Source organism: Mustelus asterias, chromosome 1, assembly GCF_964213995.1.
Source record: "Mustelus asterias chromosome 1, sMusAst1.hap1.1, whole genome shotgun sequence".
Taxonomy (NCBI): domain Eukaryota; kingdom Metazoa; phylum Chordata; class Chondrichthyes; order Carcharhiniformes; family Triakidae; genus Mustelus; species Mustelus asterias.
In genome coordinates this window covers 8,122,021-8,146,170 of record NC_135801.1, presented here as the reverse complement: position 1 = coordinate 8,146,170, position 24,150 = coordinate 8,122,021, and the positions used below count along the sequence as shown (strand labels likewise).

General features: G+C 45.0%; 1 protein-coding gene across 1 annotated transcript in view; it reads left to right on the top strand.

Annotated features, from left to right (window-relative positions):
- Positions 1-24,150, top strand: part of grid2 (glutamate receptor, ionotropic, delta 2) — an 858,176-nt gene that overhangs the window by 705,941 nt on the left and 128,085 nt on the right. Inside the window, exon 12 of the mRNA XM_078225205.1 lies at positions 321-459. Coding sequence (XP_078081331.1) covers positions 321-459 — 139 coding nt within the window. The remainder of the gene's footprint in view (positions 1-320; positions 460-24,150) is intronic.

Sequence of the window (24,150 nt, the reverse complement as noted above, 5' to 3'; positions counted from 1 at the left end):
TTGTGGGGTTGAAGGAGATTGCGGGGATAAGGAGGGCGTGAGGCCATGAAGTGATTCAAAAGGACGGATGAGAACTTCAAAGTGGTGTGGTTGCTTGACCTGGGACTTAGTGAGCAGGGGGGAGAAGTGAGTGGACTTCATACAAGTTAACCCCAATAATACTCCCTTAGTGAACCAAGAGCTTGGGTTCTTGCTCAACCTTCACAAAGGAAATGCGTAAACCAAGGTGCCAGTTTGCTTTTCATTGTTTGCGGGTGCACATGACTGGTTTGGTAGAACAACCCTAACCCTTGGTGTCTATATTTTTCTTCCTGCTGCAGGCGGCGAGGTTCCTTACACCACTCTCGCTACTCGAATGATGATGGGCGTTTGGTGGCTCTTTGCACTGATTGTTATCTCCTCCTACACAGCAAACCTGGCAGCTTTTCTCACAATCAACCGCATTGAAAACTCCATTCAGTAAGTGCCACACATCAGATGCCATCACAGCTATTTAATAGGAAAATAAAATGCCATGAATGGAATCTCACTGCGTCTGGAATTACAGCGTTAATGATTCATTTTGTACGGAGATAAAATCCAATTTTGTATATGACAGCACCTCAAATAGAATGGAATCAGTACATTATCTTACCACTTACATCTTCAATGTATATTCAACACCACCTAAATGAGTGAATAAGATAGATTTGGCTACGCGCAATAGTGTGACTAGCTTCTATCTGCAAAATCTACTTCAGTTCGGTGAACTGGTTGAAGTTTTAAAAGAAAAAACTGCAGTCTGCGTATATTTTTTAAATTCATTCACGGGTTGCTGAAACGATGATGGATCATCAGCCATGGTATTATTGAATGGTGGAGCAAGCTTGAGGGGCCGAATGGCCTTCTCCTGCTCTGAATTCATCTGTTTATATGTATGTACGTTCATATGCTAGTATCGCTGACAAGGTGTTGTGGGGAATTTCCCTGTTGGTGGCCCGATTCTCTCAAAAAACTTCAATTAATTTCGCAAAGGCAATATCTTTCAGCTTTAAGACGTATAAAAATTTATTTTAAAACATAAAAGACATGCAAAACAAAGAAAACATTTGCCTCGGCCGTTGGGAGGCATTTGGATAGTCAAGTAGCTCTGAGTCAATGCTAAAGTGCCCTCTGTAGATCTGAGGCACTGAGCCCAAATTCATTACAGTTAAAAGTTTATTTATTAGTCACAAGTAAGGCTTATATTAACACTGCAATGAAGTTACTGTGAAATTGCCCGAGTCGCCACAGTCCGGCGCCTGTTCGGGTCAATGCACCTAACCAGCACATCTTTCAGAATGTGGAAGGAAACCGGAGCACCCGGAGGAAACCCACGTAGACACGGGGGAGAGCATGCAAACTCCACACAGACAGTGACCCACGGCTGGAATTGAACCCGGGGCTCTGGTGCTGTGAGGCACCAGTGCTAGCCACTGTGCCACCATGCTCAGTAGGGTTTACTTTCAACTGTTGTTATGGGAAAACTGTCATGGATTGGCCTCCCTATTGCACACCCCACCCTCCGAGGAAGGTAAGATTGAAGAGGTTTTGCTCCTCAAAACCCTCCAGTGTTGCCTCAGGACAGGAACAAGCCCTTGGAATTATATTTAACTGGCGATCACTCCAATTTCGGAAATTCAAAATGTGTATGTCAAGATGAAATAAGGCTGCCAGTTATTCTGGAACATGAAGTCACACAAATTGCCTGCCACTCAGAGGACAGCCCTCAGAGCTTCATTGTCATCCAATATGTGTTGGGCACCAATCCAACTGTCAACTCTTGCGAAACACAGCTGAGTCACTTGACAATTCGCAGAAGGAACCAAGCATGTAGACAAGATTGCAATTAAAATATTAGCATATTGGTGAACAGCATTGAAAAGTATTGGATGTCATGTTTATCCGCAACACACAAGAGTGACTACACTTCAAAAGTATGTCATTGGAGTGCTTTGTGATATCCTAAAAATGCAATGTAAATGCAAGCTCCTTCTTTCTGAGAAGGAAGAATTTCTGTTCCAATTTATTGCTAATGTACAGGACACAAGTTACACAAGTCCTCCAACTGGGTTTTGGGATATGAAGGGACGGTACTGGACATACTTTAGGATTGATTCTTCTTACAATATGTAATAAAACATGTGCTCATTACTAAATTAAAGTTTAATATGCTCCACCACAGATTATAAAGAAAATCAGTTAAGAGGTAGCTGTTGGTATAGACAATAGGGGCGGCATGTTGCACAGTGGTTAGCACTGCTGCCTCACAGTCCCATGGACCTGGGTTCGATTCCCAGCTTGAGTCACTATCTGTGCGGAGTTTGCGCATTCTTCCCATGTCTGCGTGGGTTTCCTCCGGGTGCTCCCATTTCCTCTCACAACTTACCCTCAAATTTTGTGTTTTTGACTCTCAAGACAATTAGCAAATTCCACTATCGAATACCTGGGTACAAACAACACAAGGCACCAAGAGTACTCAGACTTCCAAGCTTTAATTACTTGTGCACAAGTGAGAACACAATACAGTGCAAAGCATTGCAGGGTGTTTTGTCGATTCATACAGAAAATGTAACAGTTATAGTGCACCGTATCTTGCTCTTTGGAATTTTGTAATTGAAAGGGTCTTATTTTCATTCTTTGGCCAAGGCTGGGAACACAGTGTTTATGGAACTAACATAAGGTTTAGCTTAGTCGCTTATTCTGAGTATGCAAGTGCTGGCCTCAATGAAGTCCTTGTTTGCTAATTTTCCATTACTTGCCAGAGTTGTTGGTCATAACTTAATTTCCACAATTGTTGTAACTTAACAGCTGGAATTACAATTTAATTTCCGCAACACTTCATTCATTTGATGGTGCTCCGATAGTGCCACACTCACCCAGTACTCTACTGAAATATCAAGTGAACTCTGACTAGGATGCAAGAATGATGTGGAGATGCCAGCGTTGGACTGGGGTAAACACAGTAAGAACACGTGTGGCTTTTGCTACCAAATAAACCTGTTGGACTTTAACCTGGTGTTATTAAACTTCTTACTAGGATGCAGGAACCCTGACAATTATTTTAGTTTGAGATATTTTGTCCTTCTCACAATGGTGAGGCACTGCAGCACAGTGGTTAGCATTGCTGCCTCAGAGTGCCAGGGACCCAAGTTCGATTCTGGCCTTCGGTGACTGAGTGGGATTTTATGGCCTTGCTCGAGCGAGACCGAAAATTCCCGCCCGAGGTCAACGGACATTTCCCTTGTCCGCTCCTCGCCTGCTCCAATTCCGTGGTGGGCGAGGCAGTAGAATTCCAGTGTCTGCGTAGAGTTTGCACATTCTCCCCATGCCTGCGTGGGTTTCCTCTGGGTGCTATGGTTTTCCCCCCCCACAGTGCAAAGATGTGCAGGTTCGGTGGATTGGCCATGCTAAATTGCACCTCAGTGTCCTAAAATGTGTAGATTAGGGGGAATTAACAGGGTTAATATGTGGGGTTACAGGGTGAGCCTGGCTAAGTGTCAGTGCAAACTCGATGGGCGGAATGGCTTCCTTCAGCACTGGAGGGATTTTACGATTCTCATAGATCTAGCATTTTGCTGTCTCTACATCTCCCACCATGTTGACAAATGAGAGTTATTTCCCAAATGTTGCTTAGTTAGTGGGCGTTACCTTTCATCTCGGCAGGGTGCTGCTACTTTTATCACCATTTCCCTGCAACCAGTTTGATCTGCATGTCCTCTGATCTTTGCATCCAAATGTTCTCGTTCTTTAATGAGGTTTCTAACCTCCAATTCCACAGTCGCTGCTTTATTACTGAGTAATTTCCTCACCGTGTTCTGTGTGACGTATCATGTATTTGTTGGGCCTGATTACAGATGTTGCTTAGGAATGGTATTTCCTTCACCTCGGTGAAGAACATTGTCAGTCCGTGAACCCAACGCGTCTCACCCACTCAGCGGAGCTGCTAATACTTAGCTTTTATTGACAAATCTATCTCATCGGCTCGCTGGAGGTTATTGATGACGAGTACATAATTTACTTGCAGGAAGATGGCATAAGCAAGTGTTGTTTGCCTTCATTCCATGATTGCCTTGCCGTTGAAAATGTAATTTCTTCCAGGCATTTCGCAGTGATTTTTATCAGCTGGGATCAATTGCAGCAATAATTTAATTCCAGTTTTACCACAACTGACGAACGCTCTGGATAATAAGCTCACATTTGTCGAACATTTCAGTGTTTGGATTAGGATTCAGCTCCTTTTCCTATCTTCTAAGATCGGACGGGTCAATTGGTTTTGAACTCTGAGGAAGGGAACACCATTGGCAAAGCATGAAAGGAAGGCTATTTTTAATGGCCTCCCTTAAGAAGAAGGAAAGGATGAGATAGAAATTGGACATCATCCAATTAAATTCAGTGAAGTTTAAAATTAGCACCTGGATTTTGAAAGGGGATGAATCCAGCCAACACAGAGCAAACAAAGTTGTGTCCATACACAGTTAAAACTTCAATTTGTTGCTATTCAGGACTGATTTTCTGAATATGTGTTACCAACAGAGAGAAAGCATTCTCGTCTGTCTTTCTATCTGTCTTCTGTCTGATGTCTATCTCCCTCTATCTATCTCATAGAATGGAATCATTGAATCCTACAGTGCAGAAGGAGGCCATTTGGCCCATCAAGTCTGCACCGACCACAATCCCACCCAGGCCCTATCCCCTTAAGCATTTACCTTAGCTAGTCCCCTGACACGAAGGGGCAATTTAGCATGTGGCCAATCCACCTAACCCTCACATCTTTGGACTGTGGGAGGAAACCGGAGCATCCGGAGGAAACCCACGCAGACACGGGGAGAATGTGTTAACTCCGCACAGACAGTGACCCAAGCCAAGAATCGAATCCGGGTCCCTGGCGCTGTGAGGCAGCAGTGCTAACCACTGTGCCACCGTGATGCCCCATGGGGAGAGAGAGAGAGAGAGAAAGGGAGCAGGGGATAGATTTTGTCCAATTTGAGAAAAATAAATGTGTTCATTGAGAATTGATCTTTAGGCAGGCACGTTTTGGCAGTTACTAATTGATCCCAGAAACAACAAGTTGGAATTATTTGCTTCTCAATCACCTTTTTAAATGGGAAAACCTATAAAACACAACATTAACTTGGTAATGGCCAAAACTGAAATTAACAGGCAATGAGACACCCTTTTCAAGTAATCTAAATGTTCGTGTTGCTACAGACTTCACAGTGGAGCAAAGAAAAATGTGCCCATAATTTGCTCTTTCTAGATTCTAAATCCAGTAAAGTGAATGGGGGAAATGAATATTTACTCAGCAGAACATGGTGTCATTAAGCTTAGAGAAACCCTACAGTGCAGAAGGAGGCCATTCGACCCTTCGAGTCTGCACCAATAACAATCCAACCCAGGCTCTACCCCCGCTAAGTTACCCCGCTAATCCCTCTAATCTATCACATCCCGGGACACTAAGGAACAATTTAGCATGTCCAATCAACCCAACCTGCACACCTTTGGACTGTGGGAGGAAACCGGAGCACCCAAAGGAAACCCACGCAGACATGGGGAGAATGTGCAAACTCCAAACAGATGGTGGCCCAAGCCAGGAAGTGAACCTGGGTCCCTGGTGCTGTGAGGCAGCAGTGCTAACCACTGTGCCACTGTGCCTCCCCCTGTAAACTGTATCTTTGTATGCAGCATCTTCTAGAAAGGCCAAAAGCGGGAGATGTGAACCTCTAGGGTGTGTTGCGTGTCTAGGGTTTATTTCATCATTGACAGAGAAGAAACAATTCTATGTACCTCTCCAGTCTATAGGCAACACCACCAGGCTGATCCCGAATGTCCTCTGAAATTATTCATTGCATTTTAAAGGATGCGTTGACCTTGTAATGCCTTTTCACCAGAATGTTAATAGGCCTCCCAGGATTACCTTATGAAGAGATATTTCATAAACCAGGATCAAATTCCCTGGAATTTTAAAGGTTAAGTGGTAAGCTACCTGAGGCTTTAAGGATTTTCAAAAGGAATTGATAGATTAGAGAGAGAGATTCTTTATCTGCTGGGTGCGCGAGTGTAGGACAAGGTTGTTGTTCCTCTTCTCGCACCCTATTGGTGCACAAGACAGACTTTCATCTGTTCCCAAAATTAGGTGGTTTTCCTGGGACAGGCCACTAGATTGCCGCCAGGGGCCCCTAGCTTGAGGAGTGCCAGTCCGCATCAAGCGCGGCTGAGCAGGAGTCTCTCCTACTCTTACCGCCAGCCATTGTCATATTGGATGAATTTTGCATGTTGACACCCAACCTGTTTGACCATGTTATGAACCCACCTTCCTTGGCCATCAAGTCCTCAGATGGGACTCGAACCTGGAGCCGGGGAGATATTCACTGCACCACAAGACTTCCCTCGGACAAGGTGTCATTGCCTTAAATCAGAGCCAAGCCATGTTAGGAAATACATTTTGCATGCAAAGGATAATAAAAGTGTGTGGAACTCACAAACAATTCTGTGAACTATGAAAGGATATGAAGCTAAAGTAGGTGAATGGAGTTAAGATACAGATCAGCTATGACCTCATTGAATAATAGAATGGCCTACTCCTTTTCCTATCTTCCCCAGGGACCTAGCAGTCATTCAATTGTTACCTGGGAAGAAGGTTTTTCACCTGCACCTCCTCAGTGCAATGTAAGGTTGACTATAAATACAGCATCACCACCATTGCCTATATCCTGAAGGGATTTTCCCTCCAATATATTATTTATTTTTATTAATGTCACATGTAGGCTTACATTAACACTGCAATGAAGGTACTATGAAAATCCCCTAGTTTAAGGGTGGCACAGTGGTTAACACTGCTGCCTCACAGCGCCAGGGACCCGGGTTCAATTGCCGGCTTGGGTCACTGTGCGGAGTTTGCATCTTCTCCTCGTGTCTGCGTGGGTTTCCTCCGGGTGCTCCGGTTTCCTCCCTCAGTCTGAAAGACGTGCTGGTTAGGTGCGTTGGCCATGTTAAATTCTCCCTCAGTGTACCCGAACAGGTGCCGGAATGCGGCGACTCGGGGATTTCCACAGTAACTTCATTGCAGTGTTAATGTAAGCCTACTTGTGACATTAATAAATAAGCTTTAAAAACTTAAACTTAACTAGTTGCCACACTACAGCGCTGATTCATTTAATTACATTAATTACATTACACTTAATGTAAGTCAGGAATTGAACCCGGATCCCTGGCGCTATGAGGCAGCAGTGCTTATTTATGGCAGTATCTGGGTAAATGTTGATCATTGGACAATGGGGATCATTGCAAAGTAATTGGCACATTGGCCTCAGTGATGTAATCTCCAATTTGTGCTCCTGAAGGACTAGCCCAAATCAAGAATGGCGTTTAGCAATGGTAATTCCACATGTTTTTGCTCACTTGTTATTGGCGGTTGCCTTTTCTACGATAGCCCAGAGTCACAAAACATTTTTAAACGTTATACTTGGGCTCAAAGTGGCATCAAGTAGGCTAGAATCGATGTGGAAAATTATTTTGCTGGTGGGACCAAAGGAATGGAGAGATTTTCCGAGCTCCGCCCTTCCAGATGTCAGATCACAGTGAGCATCTGAAACGTTTGGACAAGTCACAGCAGACGCTGGCATAGAAAGCTGCCCAATTTTTCTTCCACTTCACTTAATAAGTTGGCTGCTCATCATCTGTGTGTTCTGACCCACCACAGTCTATAGACATTCAGTTTATCAGGCAATCCAGGGCAGATAAATGCAGACCCTAGAAAATGTCCCCCTTATATATCTTATAAAATAAATATAACTTATAAAATTCTAACAGGACTAGACAGGGTAGATGCAGGAAGGATGTTCCCGATGGTGGGGGAGTCCAGAACCAGGGGTCACAGTCTGAGGATTCAGGGTAGACCATTTAGAACGGAGATAAGGAGACATTTCTTCACCCAAAGAGTGGTGAGCCTGTGGAATTCATTAGCACAGGAAGCAGTTGATGTCAAAACGTTGAATGTATTCAAGAGGCAGCTGGATATAGCATTGGGGTGAATGGGATCGAAGATTATGGGGAGAACGCAGGATTAGGCTATTGAGTTGGATAATCAGCCATGATCGTGATGAATGGCGGAGCAAGCTCGAAGGGCCAAATGGCCTCCTCCTGCTCCTATCTTCTATGTTTCTATGTTTCTATATATCTGAGTGCAGGATGGGTCCCACCTACAATGCTAAATTAACTCATTCGAGCTCATTCTTGGCCTTTGTGACAAAATTTAGCATGCATCGTACTCTCTCAATCATTGGAAGACAAAGACGAACGCATTTTCTCCCAAATTTAGGTGTGTTTGAGACAATTAGCTCCCCCTGGAACGGACTGCAACAACTCGGGGATGTAAGCATCATGCCAACGAGATCTCATTCATAATTCCCCTTGTAAATTCTGCAGTGGGATTTGGAGACGCCAGTTCTCACAGTGAATACCTTATCAATGAGAAACATAGAAAATAGAAGCCGGAATAGGCCATTCGGCCCTTCAAGCCTGCTCTGCCATTCATTGTGATCATGGCTGATCATCCAACTCAATAGCCTAATCCACCTCTCCCCCCCCCCCCCCCCCCCCCGCCCCGCCCCATGTAGAATCATTGAATCCCTGCAGTGCAGAAAGAGGCCATCAGCACTGACTCCCTTACCCTATCCCTGGACGGGGTTCTCCAGGCGTTCGCCTGACCAATTCCCGCCCGATCTCCGGCCCCATTCACCTGAAAACCGGAGATTCCCGCCCGACTTCAATGGACCTTTTCATGGTCCCCCCCCACCAAAGGAGGAGAATGGGCAAACTCCACACAGACAGTCACCCAAGACGGGAATTGAACTGGGGTCCCTGGCGCTGTGAGGCAGCAGTGCTAAACCACTGTGCCACTTTTGATCCCCTTCACCCCTTGACAATAATTGTTTTTATTATCTCCTAACTCCTAGATTTTAAAAGTACCTCACACAAATGGCAGCCTGAAGAGTATATCAAAAAGAATAGACCTTTATATTTGACCTATAAATTAATTTAAAATGTTTTCACAGACAATTATTAATGAAGTTTCAGGAATATCAATAGACGGTGCTCAAGTGAAGTATTATTAGCTATGGAAGGCCATTCATCACTTTACTGAAATGGCATTCCTGATCTTAAAATAACCACTTGGTTTCTATAAGTTTAATTTACTGAATGAATTATGTTACAATTACACGGCAGTAATTCTCTGAATGTTCAAGTGTACCCATTTGAGTTGAATTCAGTTCAATTAATTGTAGTCAGTTCATCTCATCTCTGTTGGTAGGCTGAGTGACTAGTTCTAATGCTTTCAAATAATTAAGTGTCCTGAAAGGGGAACAGTGCGGAGTCAAAGTCATAAATATAGCCAATATTGTCGGCAAGTCAAGCAGCAGAAACACTTGGGGTATGTTGGGGGGGTGGACGGGGGAGGGGGGGGTGCGTCCGGGTGGTGTGGGTGACATACTTCTGCCAAGCACTCCATTAATAACAAATGATGGACAGTTGGCAGGTGAAATATTACTTCGAAAGCACCAGCTCCTTGACCATCATGGGTCTCTCAACTAGACCCACGAATGATGTCAAGTGCTCACCAATGATGGTATTTATATGTGTACAGGCTTGTTGCATGGCTGTTGTACCCCCACACCACACATACACACAGACAATAATCTCTCCCTCAATGTCATCTGGGTGCTCCGGTTTCTTTGCACAGTTCAAATACGTGCAGGGTTAGGTGGATTGGCCATGCTAAATTGTCCAACCATGTGTAGATTAGATGGATTAGCCATGGTATATGCGCGGGTACAGTAAGAAGTCTCACAACACCAGGTTAAAGTCCAACAGGTTTATTTGGTAGCAAATACCATAAGCTTTCGGAGCGCTCCGAAAGCTTATGGTATTTGCTACCAAATAAACCTGTTGGACTTTAACCTGGTGTTGTGAGACTTCTTACTGTGCTTACCCCAGTCCAACGCCGGCATCTCCACATCATATGTGCGGGTATACAGGGGCTGGAATTCTCCCATCCCACCCGCCACTGGAATTCTAGCAGACGGGGATAGGGCCTGGGTAAGATGTTGTGACAGAGAGTCAGTGCAGACTCAATGGGCCAAATGGCCTTCTTCTTCAATGTAGGATACTGTGATCCTATGATTAGAAGAATAAGAGGTGATCTCCTTGCAACATGCAAGAATCTGAAGGGACTCAAGAGGGCAAACATTGTAGTTTCCCCTGACTGGGGAGTCCAAACCATGGTGGTGTTGGGGAGCGGGGAGGGGTACAATTTTAGGTTAAGGGATTAATCATTTAGGACTGAGATAAGGAGAATTTGTTCATTAATGTATCTTTGGAATTCATGATTTGATTTGATTTATTATTGTCACGTGTATTAGCATTCAGTGAAAAGTCTTGTTTCTTGCATGCTATACAGAAAAAGCATACTGTACATAGAGAAGGAAACGAGAGAGTGCAGAATGTAGTTTTACAGTCACAGCTAGGGTGTTGAGAAAGATCAACTTAATATGAGGTAGGTCCATTCAAAAGTCTGATGGTAGCAGGGAAGAAATTGTTCTTGAGTGGGTTGGTAGGAATTTTGTGATTTTGATTTGATTTTTTATTGTCACATTAACATACAGTGAAAAGTATAGCCGGCTATACAGACAAAGCATATCGTTCGTAGAGAAGGAAAGGAGTGCAGAATGTAATGTTACAGTCATAGCTAGGGTGTAGAAAAAAATCAACTTAATGCAACGTAGGTCCATTCAAAAGTCTGATGGGCAGCAGGGAAGAAGCTGTATCCTTTTTAAAATCTTTATCTGTATCTGCTTTTGTATCTTTATCCCGATGGAAGAAGGTGGAAGAGAGAATGTCCGGGGTGCATGACCTGACAGCTGTGGGTGCTCCATCACTGAGCAGATTTAAGGCTGAGATCTTTCGTCTGTCAAGGAGTCAAAGGATACGGGGAGCTGGCAGGAAAGTAATGTTGAAGCTCTCGGTCAGATATGGTCATATTGAATGGTGGAGTACGCTGGCCAGGCTAACTCCAGCTCCTACTCCTAATGTTCTTATCTTCAGCTGGTCATCCAAAACTTTTCTCACGTTGGAGTGCATGCTCTTTGCAACCCGTTCACACAATAAATGCAGCTGAGGTGAGCTGCCATTGGCGCCGGCCGTGCCTCAGTGGGTGGCATTCCATGCTCCAAGTCAGAACGATGTGGCGATGAAGCCCTGTTCCAGATTCGGAATGCGTCATTTCGGCCGACACTCCAGCGCAGTACAGAGGGAGGGCTGCACTGTCAAGGGATCCTAGAGGAGGACGAGGAACATTCTCCTTCATCACCTTTTCCTTCCAAAAACACCTACAAAAGCCAATTTTGATGACGATTTACCGCTTTGTATTTGGGGAGTTTGCTGCCACAAACCTTACAGTAAATACGCTCCAAAAATAATTTATTGGCAGCAAAATGGTTACGAATATATTGTTCTATAAATTCCAGTAATTTAGTTTTACAACTTTGAAAGGATCATTGTTCCTCAATAGCTCCAATCACTTTAATGGAGCTCTTAACTTTGGAAGTGCTGGCAAGCTAATCTAAAGCACGCAGTTCTGGGAAACTATAACTTCTGAATCAGAAATTGCTGTAGAGTTTTTCTTTTAAGCATTGTTTGAGGTGCTTGCCAGTGCATTGATTTAAAATCTTAGAGTAGGACATCTGTCAGGTTCATTTACACACTGCTTGTTTTGGTGTTTTCTCTGATTTCACATCAACATTAAGCAGGGAATTGGGAGAATCCCGCTGCGACATCAGGTGCATTCTCAATTCCATATACATAACCCTCTGAGTCAGAATAAAATCAACTGCCAACTGAGCCAAGTTGACGCATTCCTGCTAATTCGTGGATCCATTTATTGCACGTTCAGACTTGTACAATTAAATGGCTGGACAGATTTCAATAAAAAGCAAAGATCTCGCATTTCTGTGGCTCCTTTTCACAACCTTTCGCATCCCAAGGAGCTTTACAGCCAGTGAAGAACTTTCTAAATGTGGGCCAGAATTCTCCGGCCCGTTCACGCAACCCCCTCCCGCCCCGCCCCCACCTCACTGCCGTCGCCAGCGAGAAGGGAGAATTTGGCGTTCAACCAAATCTCCGCTCGCTGCAGTGGGACTGGAGAATCCCAGCCGCGGGCGAGGTCGGAGAATCCGGCCCCTCGTCCAGAAATGCTCCTTCAATGGATCGCAGCCGATCAGCTGAAGGTTGCAATTTGAGGAGAAGCTGGATAAACACGGGAGAGGTTTATGCTGATGGGTTTAAATGAAGGGGGAGGGTGATGGGAGGAGGTTCATATGGAGCATAAACCCCAACATGGACTGGTTGGGTCGATTGGCTTGTCTTAGTGTTGTATCTTCTCTGTAATTCTGCGTGAAGTCATGGTGAAAGATCATCAAGTCTGCAATTCATTCAGGTTGTTTAGACAGCTCCGAATCGCAACTCAATCGACAGAAGCACTTTATAAGCAAATGTAAAGACTTGATTCTGTGCAGAGAATTCTGCAGAAAGCTTTTTGTGGGAAAGAACTGACCTTTAGAATAAATCTGACAACTGGGGAAATTGGATTCTTATCCAAACAACAGTCATCCCAACTAAGCAGGTAGTCTACTCCAGCATCTCCCGAGAATTCTGTTTTGCCACGGTGTGTACCCAGCTCACATCAGATCGAAAGTAAAGCTGCTTCGGGGCTTAGAAACTATTACAGACGTTAAAACAAATATAGGTGACCAGTCGATTTTCTTAAATGTTCCAGGCGTAATAATTGTGGTATCTGTGATGTGTTTAAATCTAGCTAAGCATTCCATGAGACATACTAAGAAGAAAGGATAAGTGGTACATGTCATACTTGTAAGGGTTTGATTTGTATCCGAAGCATGCACAGCAGAATTCAACAGCTATCATATAGAGGGACTGTATTAAACTGAATCGCTAACTGTGATGACTTCAGCCTGGCTAATGAGGTTGGTTTGCTGGAGTATGAACTACCTGATGGGTCTTTACCTTAAAAGAGATACCTGATGGGTCTTAGTTGATGGCTAAATCAGGGAGCCTCATGCTCCCTATTTAAAGCAGGTGTGTCAGACTACCAGCCTGCATTCAGCAGGGAGCAACTGGAGAGCTGGCTGTGTACAGATGTATGGTGTAAATAAAATAACTTGGTGACGGGACATTTGCCTCTGTGGAGTTAGTACACTAACTAATATAATATAAAAGGTTGGACTTTCCATGCATCCCCCCCTCCCCCCCCAACCATAGTGTGTTTTGGGGGGACAGAGGCAGCCCACCAATGGCCGATGGCAGGATCTTCCAGTCTCATCACTGTCAGTGGGTTTTCCCATTGCTTGCACCGCTGGGGAACCCGCGGCGAGACTGGAAAAGACCGGCAGTGGGAACAGCCGGAAGATTTTGGCCAAAATCTTTTAAACGGGAGACATCTGTAAACCTAACAGCTGTTTCCCAGTTTTTCTGTGTTCCTCACATGATATATTTGCACCGTCCAGATGCACAGTACTCTTGACAATGATTTTGTAATGGGAAACAAGTGGCACGGTGTTGTTACCCGTCAATTTCATTTTGTCATTGGAGGTTACTGGGGTGAAATTGGACCGCAGAGCAACCTGATTTTTAAATGCTACGCAGGCACATAAGGATTGAAAATGGAGTTCAAGATGTGATGGGAAGTGAGCAGGACACCATTTCGATAAAGCACAAACAAGTGGCCTCTTTGAATCACATCGGGAATCCCTACAGTGCAGAAGGAGGCCGTTTGGTCCATCAAATCTACACCAACTCTCATGGAATTCCTACAGTACAGACGGAGGCCATTCGGTCCATCGAGTCTGTACCAATCACAATCCCACCCAGGCCCCATTCCCATAACCCCAAACATTTACCCTGCTAATCCCCCTGACATTAGGGTCAATTTAGCATGGCCAATCAACCTAACCCGCACAGAATTGAACCTGAGACCCTGGCGCTGTGAGGCAGCAATGCTAGCCACTGTGCCAGCGTGCCGCCTGACTCTCTGACAGAGCATCTTATCCAGGCCTTATCCCCATAACCCCATGCTAACTCCTCTAATGTATATATCTTGCGACACTAAGAGATAACTTAGAATGGCCAATCCACCTAACCTAGACATTTTTGGAGTTTGGGAGCACCTGGAGGAAACCCACGTAGTCATGAGGGGGGCGGGATTTTATGGCCTTGCTCGTCCCAAAACCATAAAATTCAGCCCGAGGTCAATGGACGTTCCCATTGCCCCTTCCCCGCTCCGATTCCCGTGGTGGGCAGGACGCTAAAATTTCGGCCAGGGAGAATGTGCAAACTCCACACAGACAGTCGCCCGAAGCCAGAATTGAACCTGGGTCCCTGGCGCTGAATGGCAGCTGTGCTAACCACTGTGCCACCATCTGGAGCAGGTGTTAGCCCTTTTGCATGTAAACATCACTGCAGGAGTTCATGGTCCAATTAACAAGCCACCACATCAAAGGGCTTCTCTCCAACATTAGGTTAGATGTAGGGATGCTCACTGGTCATTGCACAATGTTGAATGCCATTCGCAACTCTTCAGGTACTGAAGCAGTCCGTGCCCACGTTCAGCAAGATGTGGATAACATTCAGACTTGGGCTGGTAAATGCTCACTGGTCATTGCACAATGTTGAATGCCATTCGCAACTCTTCAGGTACTGAAGCAGTCCGTGCCCACGTTCAGCAAGATGTGGATAACATTCAGACTTGGGCTGGTAAATGGCAAGTGACATTCACGCCACACAAGTGCCAGGTAAGTAACATCTCCAGCAATAAAAATCCAACCATCTCCCCCTGATATTCAATGGCATTATCATCACAGAATCCCCCAGTATCAACATCCTGGGAGTTACCATTGACCAGAAGCTGATTTCGACTAACCATATAAATACTGTCACTGGAAGAGCAACTTAGAGGCTAGGAATTGGGCAACACAGTGGTACAGTGGTTAGCTGCCTCACAGCGCTAGAAATCCGGGTTCGATTCCCGGCTTGGGTCACTGTCTGTGTGGTGTTTGCACGTTCTCCCCATCTCTGGGTGCTCCGGTTTCTTCCCATAGTCTAAAGGTGTGCGGGTTAGGTGGATTGGTCATGCTAAATTGCCCCTTAATGTCAGGGGACTAGCTAGGATAAATGCATGGGGTTAAGGGGATAGGGCCTGGGTGGGATTGTGGTCGGTGCAGACCAGATGGGCTGAATGGCCTCCTTCTGCACTGTAGGACTCTATGATCCTATGATCTATGAACCCCGTGGGCAGTGACTCACCCAAAACCCCAAAGCCTGTCCACCATCTCCAAATACAAGTCAGGAGTGTGTTGGAATATTCTCCACTTGCATGGATGGGTGTAGCTCCAACAACATTCGAGAAGTTTGACACCATCCAGGGCAAAGCAGCCTGGTTGATTGATACTCAAACCCCCACCTTAAACACTCTTGCATGTCACATACATGTGGTTGTTAGGCTAAATCCTTTATAAATTATATTATAATGAGTTTTATCCCATTTGCTAATCATTGTAGACCGGCCTGGATGCAGAAAAATTGTAAATGCTCCTGATCAAACTCCTCACAATGAATCAAGAATTATTATTTTTTTTAATTCTAGCCCCAGCCTAAACAGTCTTTGATGGATCAGAATAAAAACAGAAACTTCTGGTAATACTCAGTAAACCTAGCAAACCTGTAGAGAGAGAAAAACAGAGTTAACATTTCAGGTTCAAAGTAAGATTTATTTATTAGTATCACAAGTGGGCTTACGTTAACACTGGTACTGTGAAAATCCCCTGGTCGCCACACTCTGGCGCCTGTTCGGGTACACTGAGGGAGAATTTAGCACGGCCAATGCACCTAACCAGCACGTCTTTCGGACTGTGGGAGGAAACTGGAGCACCCGGAGGAAACCCACGCAGACACGGGGAGAAGGTGCAAACTCCACACAGACAGTGACCCAAGCTGGAAATTGAACCCGGGTCCCTGGCACTGTGAGGCAGCAGTGCTAACCGCTGTGCCACCGTGCCACCCCATTTATGATCTTTCATCAATATTTCCAGCATTTTCTGTTTTTATTTCAGATTCTGAGCATCTGCAATATTTTGTATTTGCGTGATGCAGTTTTATTAGGCCTGAGGATGTTTGTCTTTCCTTTTTAATTGATGCAAGTCTTTTGTGTTGTCTTTCTGTTGATTTTCAGATATTTCTTTACGCAAACTCATTATTGTCAAATTAAATAACCATTAGTGGCTATTGGTCTGTCTGACAAGTATTGAGAAAGCACATGGAATCAGGGAGGATGCTGGCAATCAGTTGCCATGACAGTAATAGTCTAAATGCTGATGCAGCAAGAACATTGCCATTTTTATAATGCCTTTAATGTGGTAAAGGTGCTTCACTTGTGCTGTTACAACCCAAAATTCCCAGAACATTTGTCACACAAGCGGAAACAGGCACTTCTGAAGTTATTAACCTCTGTGGCCATAAACAAAGAGAATTTTTCATAATCACCAGAATTAGAAGCAGGAGTCGGCAATTCAACCCCTCAAACCTGCTCCGCCATTTAATGCAACCTTGGCTGATCTCCACTCAGCCTCAACCCCACTTTCCTACCCCTTCACCACAGCCCTTCAAGCTCTTACTAATTAAAACTCTGTCCTTAAATTTACTCAACAGTTCCCAGCATCCACCACACTCTGGGGTAGTGAATTCCACAGACTCCCAACCCTTTGAGAGAAGTAATTCCTCCTCACCGCTGTTTTAAATCTGCCGCCCCTTATCCTAAAGCTATGACCTCTTGTTCTAGATTGCCCTACAAGAGGAAGCATCCTCTCCAAGTCTACTTTGTCAACCCCCCCTTACCATCTTGTGCACCTCAATTAGATCTCTTCTGATTCTTCTAAATGCCAGAGAGTATAGACCTAAACTGCTCAGTCTCTCTTCATAAGACAAGCCCCTCATCTCTGGAATCAATCTAGTGAACCTCCTCTGAATTCCCTCCAATGCAACTACATCCTTCCTCAAGTAAAGGGACCAAAACCATACCCAGTATTCTAAGTGCAGTCTCACTTTGTATGGTCGCAGCAACAATTCACCACTTTTTTGAAGTTAGTCAGTTGACAACTGTTTCTCTGACCAGGATAAAAAAGGACAAGACAAGATACCGAGAGAGATATTGTGGAGATTAAAATTACAAGGAGGCACAGGTTCAAGGTGAGAGGGGGAAAGTTTAAGGGAGATGTGCGGGAGAAGTTTTTCATGCAGAGAGTGATAGGTGCCTGGAATGCACTGCCAGAGAAGGTTGTGGAAGCAGCAACATAGCAACATTTAAGAGGCATCTGGATGGGTGCATGAATAGGGAACAAATAGAGGGATACGGGCTGAGTAAGGGAAGAAGGTTTTCTTTAGTTTAGTTAGGGATCAGCACTGGCTTGGAGGGCCGAAGGGCCTGTTCCTGTGCTGTACTTTTCTTTGTTCTTTGTTCTCTTTGTCCTAAACAAACAAAACCGGAGACAGGATGCAAAATAACAAATACAGGTGCAACAAACAAACCTCATTTGAGGCCGTTGGGTTCGAATACACCCGGTCGAACAGCAACAAAACCAAAACCCGAAAAGAGATGCACCTCTGTCTAACCTATAATGTGGTTATCAAGCAACAGAGAAGTAAACATAAGTGAGTGGATGCAACACATGCATTGAAAGGAGAAACCTCCTAATGATAGTCATGGGCAAAAGCTCTAAGCAACACCCCTGCTGCTTCGAGCTGGTGAAAAAGGCACTTGGAACACTTGGCTTTATCAATCGAGGCATAGATTATAAAAGCAGGGAAGTCCATGTTGGAGTTGTATAGAACTTCAATGAGGCCACAGCTAGGTACTGTGTGCAGTTCTGGTCACCACATTATAGGAAGGATGTGATTGTACTGGAGGGGGTGCAGAGGAGATTCATCAGGATGCTGCCTGGGATGGAACATTTAAGTTATGAAGAGAGGTTGGAGAAGCTTGGGTTGTTTTCGTTGGAGCAGAGAAGACTGAGAGGTGACCTGATTGAGGTGCACAAGATTATGAGGGGCATGGACAGAGTGGATAGGGAGCAGCTGTTCCCCTTATTTGAAGGGTCAGTCATGAGGGGACACAAGTTCAAGATGAGGGGCAGGAGGTTTAGGGGGAATGTGAGGAAAAATGGGGGGAATTCTCCCGTCCTGCCTGCCATGGAAACCGTAGCAGATGGGGGTGGGGGTGAGGTGTTGGGGGGACCAAGCAAAGGTCCGTTGACCTCGGGAGGGATTCTCCGGTTTTGGGGTGAGCGCGGCCGGAGAATCCCACCCAACATTTTTACCCAGAGGGTGGTGACGGTCTGGAATGTGCTGCCCGGGAGGGTGGTAGAGGCGAGTTGCCTCATGTCCTTTAAGAGGTACCTGGATGAGCACTTGGCATGCCATAACATTCAAGGCTGGTAGATGAGATTAGGTGTAATTAGATGTTTCACACACATCGGCACAGACTCGATGGGCAGGAGGGCCTCTTCTGCATTGCAGGATTCTATGATTCGATGATTATATACACTCCTCCCTCCTTTATTTCTCCTCTGCCTAACCTCCATGCAGCTTTATAATGACCCCTCATGTCCGTAACATTTTGAAAACAGAAAGAACATCTATTCATCACAGTGTGCAATCTGACAAGATTACACTGAGCCCTATGAAGGTGACCAAAATCTTGGTCAAAGAGGAAGGTTTTTAAGAGGTGAATTAAAGGTGAGAGAAGGTAACAAGATAAAGAGGTGGAAATTTAGAGTTTAGGGTCCAGGCAGCTGAAGGTACTCTCACCCCAGGTGGAGCAAAGGAAATTGGGGTTGTGAAAGAGACAATGGCTGGAATGTTGCCACGGAAATCGTAGCGGGAAGGACTCGGATCATGGAAAGGTCCGTTGATCTCGGGTGCGATTTTTCCGGATTTGGGGCGAGCGCGGCTGGAAAATCCCAACCAAGAATCGAAGGAGCGTTGAGATTTTAGAGAGTTATAATGTTGCCAAGTTATAAGCAAAGCTCCCAAAGGAGTCTGTGTGCAATCTGTCTACCTGTATCATTGCAAGCTTGAATCTGCGTGCTTTCAACACAACCGAAGCTCACAAGCCACCTGTTTGGCTCAGAATTCCCAGAAACCAATCAATAACTTTGATTGAGTTATAAGGAGAGGCTGGATAGACTGGGACTTTTTTCTCTGGATACTGAGGGGCATAGATAAGGTAGATAGTCAATATCTTTTCCCAAAGGTAGGGGTGTCTAAAACTAGAGGGCATAGGTTTAAGGTGAGAGGGGAGAGGTACAAAAGAGTCTAGAGGGGCAATGTTTTCACACAGAGGGTGATGAGTGTCTGGAACAAGCTGCCAGAGGTAGTAGTAGAGACGGGTACAATTTTGTCTTTTAAAAAGCGTTTAGACAGTTACATGGGTAAGATGGGTATAGAGGGAGATGGGCCCAATGCGGGCAATTGGGACTAGCTTAGGGCTTTTAAAAAAAGGATCGGCATGACAAGTTGGGCCGAAGGGCCTGTTTCCATGCTGGAAACCTCTATGAATCTATGACTTAAAACTTAATTGTTTCTGAGTGTTCTTCACCCTCCTGAAATAAAATCAATCGCACCTCAAAAATCCAACTGTTCTCAATGTAAGCCACCAAAACGGACAAACTAAACTTGTCTTACGCAGACCGTTGTTGCCTTTAGCAAATTTCATATCCTCCAGCCACTTCATTGAAAAACGCCCCGCTCAGCACTTTCCGTTTCATTCATCTTTTCTATTTTCTATTTATTTAGGCAGTCAGTGCTCATTACACGAGGGAAAGTGAGTACAAGTAATAAGCGAGCTAATGGAAAATGGCAGACCTTTAACAGTGAAACAAAATAAGAGGGAGTAGATCTAGGACTGAGTTGAGAACCTCTTTACCCAAAGGGTTGTGAATCTGTGGAATTCCCTGCCCAGTGAAGCAGTTGAGGCTACCTCATTGAATGTTTTTAAGACAAGGATAGATAAATTTTTGAACAGTAATGGAATTAAGGGTCATGGTAAGCGGGCAGGTAAGTGAAGCTGAGTCCACCAAAAGATCTGCCATGGTCTTATTGAATGGCGGAGCAGGGTCCAGGGGCTAGATGGCCTACTCCTGCTCCTAGTTCTTATGTTCTTGTGAGGAGAATTGATAGAGATGTTCAACACCACGTGGGGTCTGGACAAAGTAGATTGAGAGAAACAGTTCCCCTTGCAGAAGGACCAAGAGCCAAACGACGCTGGTGATTGGTAAAAGTGCCAAAAAGTGACCTGAGGGAATACAAGATGAGTTGTTCAATGCCTGGACTGCACTGCCAGTGCCCGTGGTGGAGGCTGATTCAATTGTGGCTCAGAACGGAATAGGATAATTATCCAAATGGAAAATAATTGCAGAGCTATAAGGAAAAGAGCAGGGGAGTGGGACAGGATGAGTTGCTCTTACAGAGAGCCAGCATGGTCACAATGGGCTAAATGGCCTCTTTCTGTGGTGTAACCATTCTATAGTTCTCTTCATTTACCTCAGTAGAAATAAGCATGAAGTCACAAGTGGTTCATCATCAACCAAGTGTGACAGTTCGGCCCTCTAAAGCCGAAGACTGAATTGGGTGAATGAAGAGAAGGATGCGAGAGTTGAATTTTTTTTTAATTTTGGTTTTAAAAAGCTAAAAGCCAACAGTAAGACTAGCAGCTCTTGACTTGCATATAACAACATGGCACATTGAATTCTTCTTCCTAACTCTGCAAACTCCTCCAGCCCTCTGACCTTGAGAAAACATTGCATTCCTCCAACTCTGCCCTCAAATCCACCTCTATCTTGCTTAGTTCCACCATTGGCAGCCCAGCCTTCAGCTGCCAAGGCCCCAATTGTTGGAATTCCCTCCCTAAACCTCCTCACGTCTCATTAGCATCCTCTTATCCCCTAAGGATCCTCCTTAAAACCCATATCTTTATCCAATCATTTTGTCACCTGTCGAATATCTTGTCCTATGGTCTAATGACAACATAGATCTCATTTCAGGCCTGTGTGATATTTTACTCAGTTGAAGGTGCTATAGATATCAGTAAAGAGGTGAAGGCATCAGAGAGGGTGCAGAAAAGAATCATAGATCATAGAAACCCTACAGTGCAGAAGGAGGCCATTCGGCCCATCAAGTCTGCACCGACCACAATCCCACCCAGGCCCTACCCCCACATATTTACCCGCTAATCCCTCTAACCTACGCATCCCAGGACTCTAAGGGGCAATTTTTAACCTGGCCAATCAACCTAACCCGCACATCTTTGGACTGTGGGAGGAAACCGGAGCACCCGGAGGAAACCCACGCAGACACGAGAAGAATGTGCAATAACTCCACACAGACAGTGACCCGAGCCGGGAATCGAACCCGGGACCCTGGAGCTGTGAAGCAGCAGTGCTAACCACTGTGCTACCGTGCCACCCCAAATCTCAAGAACAGTCCCAAGGATGAGGAATTTAAGTTACGTAGATAGATTGGACGGGGCAGCACGGTGGCACAGTGGTTAGCACTGCTGCCTCACAGCACCAGGGACCTGCGTTCGATCCCTGGCTTGGGTCACTGTCTGTGTGGAGTTTGCACGTTCTCCCCGTGTCTGTGTGGGTTTCCTCTGGGTGCTCCAGTTAACTCCCACACTCCAAAGATGTGCGGGTTGGGTGGATTGGCCATGTTAAATTGCCCCTTAATGTCAGGAGGTCTAGCTGGGGTAAATGCATGGGGTAATGGGGATAGGGACTGGGTGGGATTGTGGTTGGTGCAGACGTGATGGGCCAAATGGCCGCCTTCTGCACTGTAGGATTCTATGATTCTATAAGTTAGGATTGTTTATCTTGGGGAAGAGGAGTTTGTGAGGATGTTTGATGGAAGTGTTCAAAAATCATGAGGGGTCTGGACAGAGAGAAAAGGGAAATAGTGTTCAAAGTAAAGTTTTTTTTTAAAGTTTATTTATTCGTCACAACTCGGCTTACATTAACACTGTAATGAAGTTACTGTGAAAATCCCCTAGTCGCCACAGTCCCCTAGTTCAGGTACACTGAGGAAGAATTTAGCAAGGCCAATGCACCTAACCAGCACGTCTTTCAGACTGTGGGAGGAAACCAGAGCACCCGGAGGAAACCCACGCAGACACGGGGAGAACGTGCAAACTGCACACACACAGTGATTCAAGCCAGGAATCAAACCCGGGCACCTGGCGCTGTGAGGCAGCAATGCTACCCACTGTGCCACCATGCCATCCATGCCACTATGCCACCCATGCCATTGTGCCACCCTGCTGCCCATTAGTGGAAGGCTCAAGTACAAGAGGGCAGATAATTGGCAAAAGAACCAATGGCGACATGAGGAAAATCTTTTGCACGCAGTGAGTGGTTCAGATCTGAAATGCACTGTCTGATGGCGTGTTGGATACAGGCGCAGTTGAGGCTTTCAAGAGGAAATTGGAGAGACAATGTGCAGGGCTACAGGGAGTGGGCAGGGAGTGGGGTAAATTGCTAGCTAAATTGTTCCTACCGAGAGCCGCACAATCACATTGGAACAAATGGCCACTCTCCTGCGTTGCAACTAGTATATAATCCTGTGATTAATGCAAGTTGTCCTTGTTAAAATTCAATGTTACATTTGGGAGTTTCAAATTTCAGACTGATCAAAATCAAAAATTTGAACCAATTCAGAAACTTATGTTTGACATTTTAGCCGAATAAATGGCATACTGCCTAGTCTAATCCTACTCACATAACCACATTTCCATAATGGCTTCAATGAAGAAAACCTCCTTGTAAAACAATAAATTGGCTGAGTGCAACAAACTTGCTACCTTTGCGCAAAGTATTTAGTTGAAATTTTCTTGCTGGTTTCAAAGAGGATTGAAATATGAAGCTACACCATTCATTATTTTGAAAGTTTGTTGAGTTTTGTGAGTAGAACATTTGCAGGTTTGCACGTTCTCCCTGTGTCTGTATGGGTTTCCGTCAGGTGCTCCGGTTTCCTCCCACAGTCCAAAGGTGTGCAGATTAGGTGAATTGGCTGTGCTAAATTGCCCTGTAGTGTCCAAGATATGTCAGTCAGGTGGATTAGCGGGATAGATATGTGAGGTTACGGGGATAGGGGGTAGCTCTGGGTAAGATGCTGTGTTGGAGAGCCGGTACAAACTCGATGGGCTGAATGGCCTTCTTCTGCACTGTACGGATTCTATGATTTTAACATAAAAACAAAAGATAAAATGGATAAAAAGCAGAAATGCAGCTGAAACAACATGAAAAAGAGGCACACGCAGTTTATCCTATCTGTCCCTTCTATTTAGGTCCATGTGTGTGGTTCTTCCCCATTCCTTGTGAACCAATTTAGAGGATTGGGGACAGATAAGAACAATTGTAATGTTGGTTCCAGTGAAGAAAAAGTCATGCAATTAGATAGTGCCATTCACAACCTGAGGATATCCCTAACACATTTACAACCAACAAAATACTTTTGAAACATGGTCACTGTTGTAATGTAGGAAAACATAATAGCCAATTTGTGCACAGCAAGCTCCCAGAAATAGCAACATGACGATGCCCAGGTCATCTGTTCCTTCAGTGAGTGTTTAGAAGGATAAATATTGGCTGGGACAAATTTGCCCTGCTTTTCTTTCAAATTGTGCTGTAGGATGTTTTAAGTCCTTCTGTGTGCATAACGCACATTTTTAAGGGTAATTTAAAATTTTTGCTCTTAGGAATCCAGGTCGGAGCTTGGGTTCACTGACATTCGTGGAGATAAAGACACAAATAACATCCTTTACTCCGTGTTAGACAGTTCCAGTTGAACTTACCAATCAATCAACACTTGCAGGCGGCACAGTAATTAGCACTGCTGCCTCACAGCGCCAGGGACCCGGGTTCAATTCTAGACTCGGGTCACTGTCTGTGTGGAGTTTGCATGTTCTCCCCGTGTCTGCGTGGGTTTCCTCCGGGTGCTCCGGTTTCCTCCCACAGT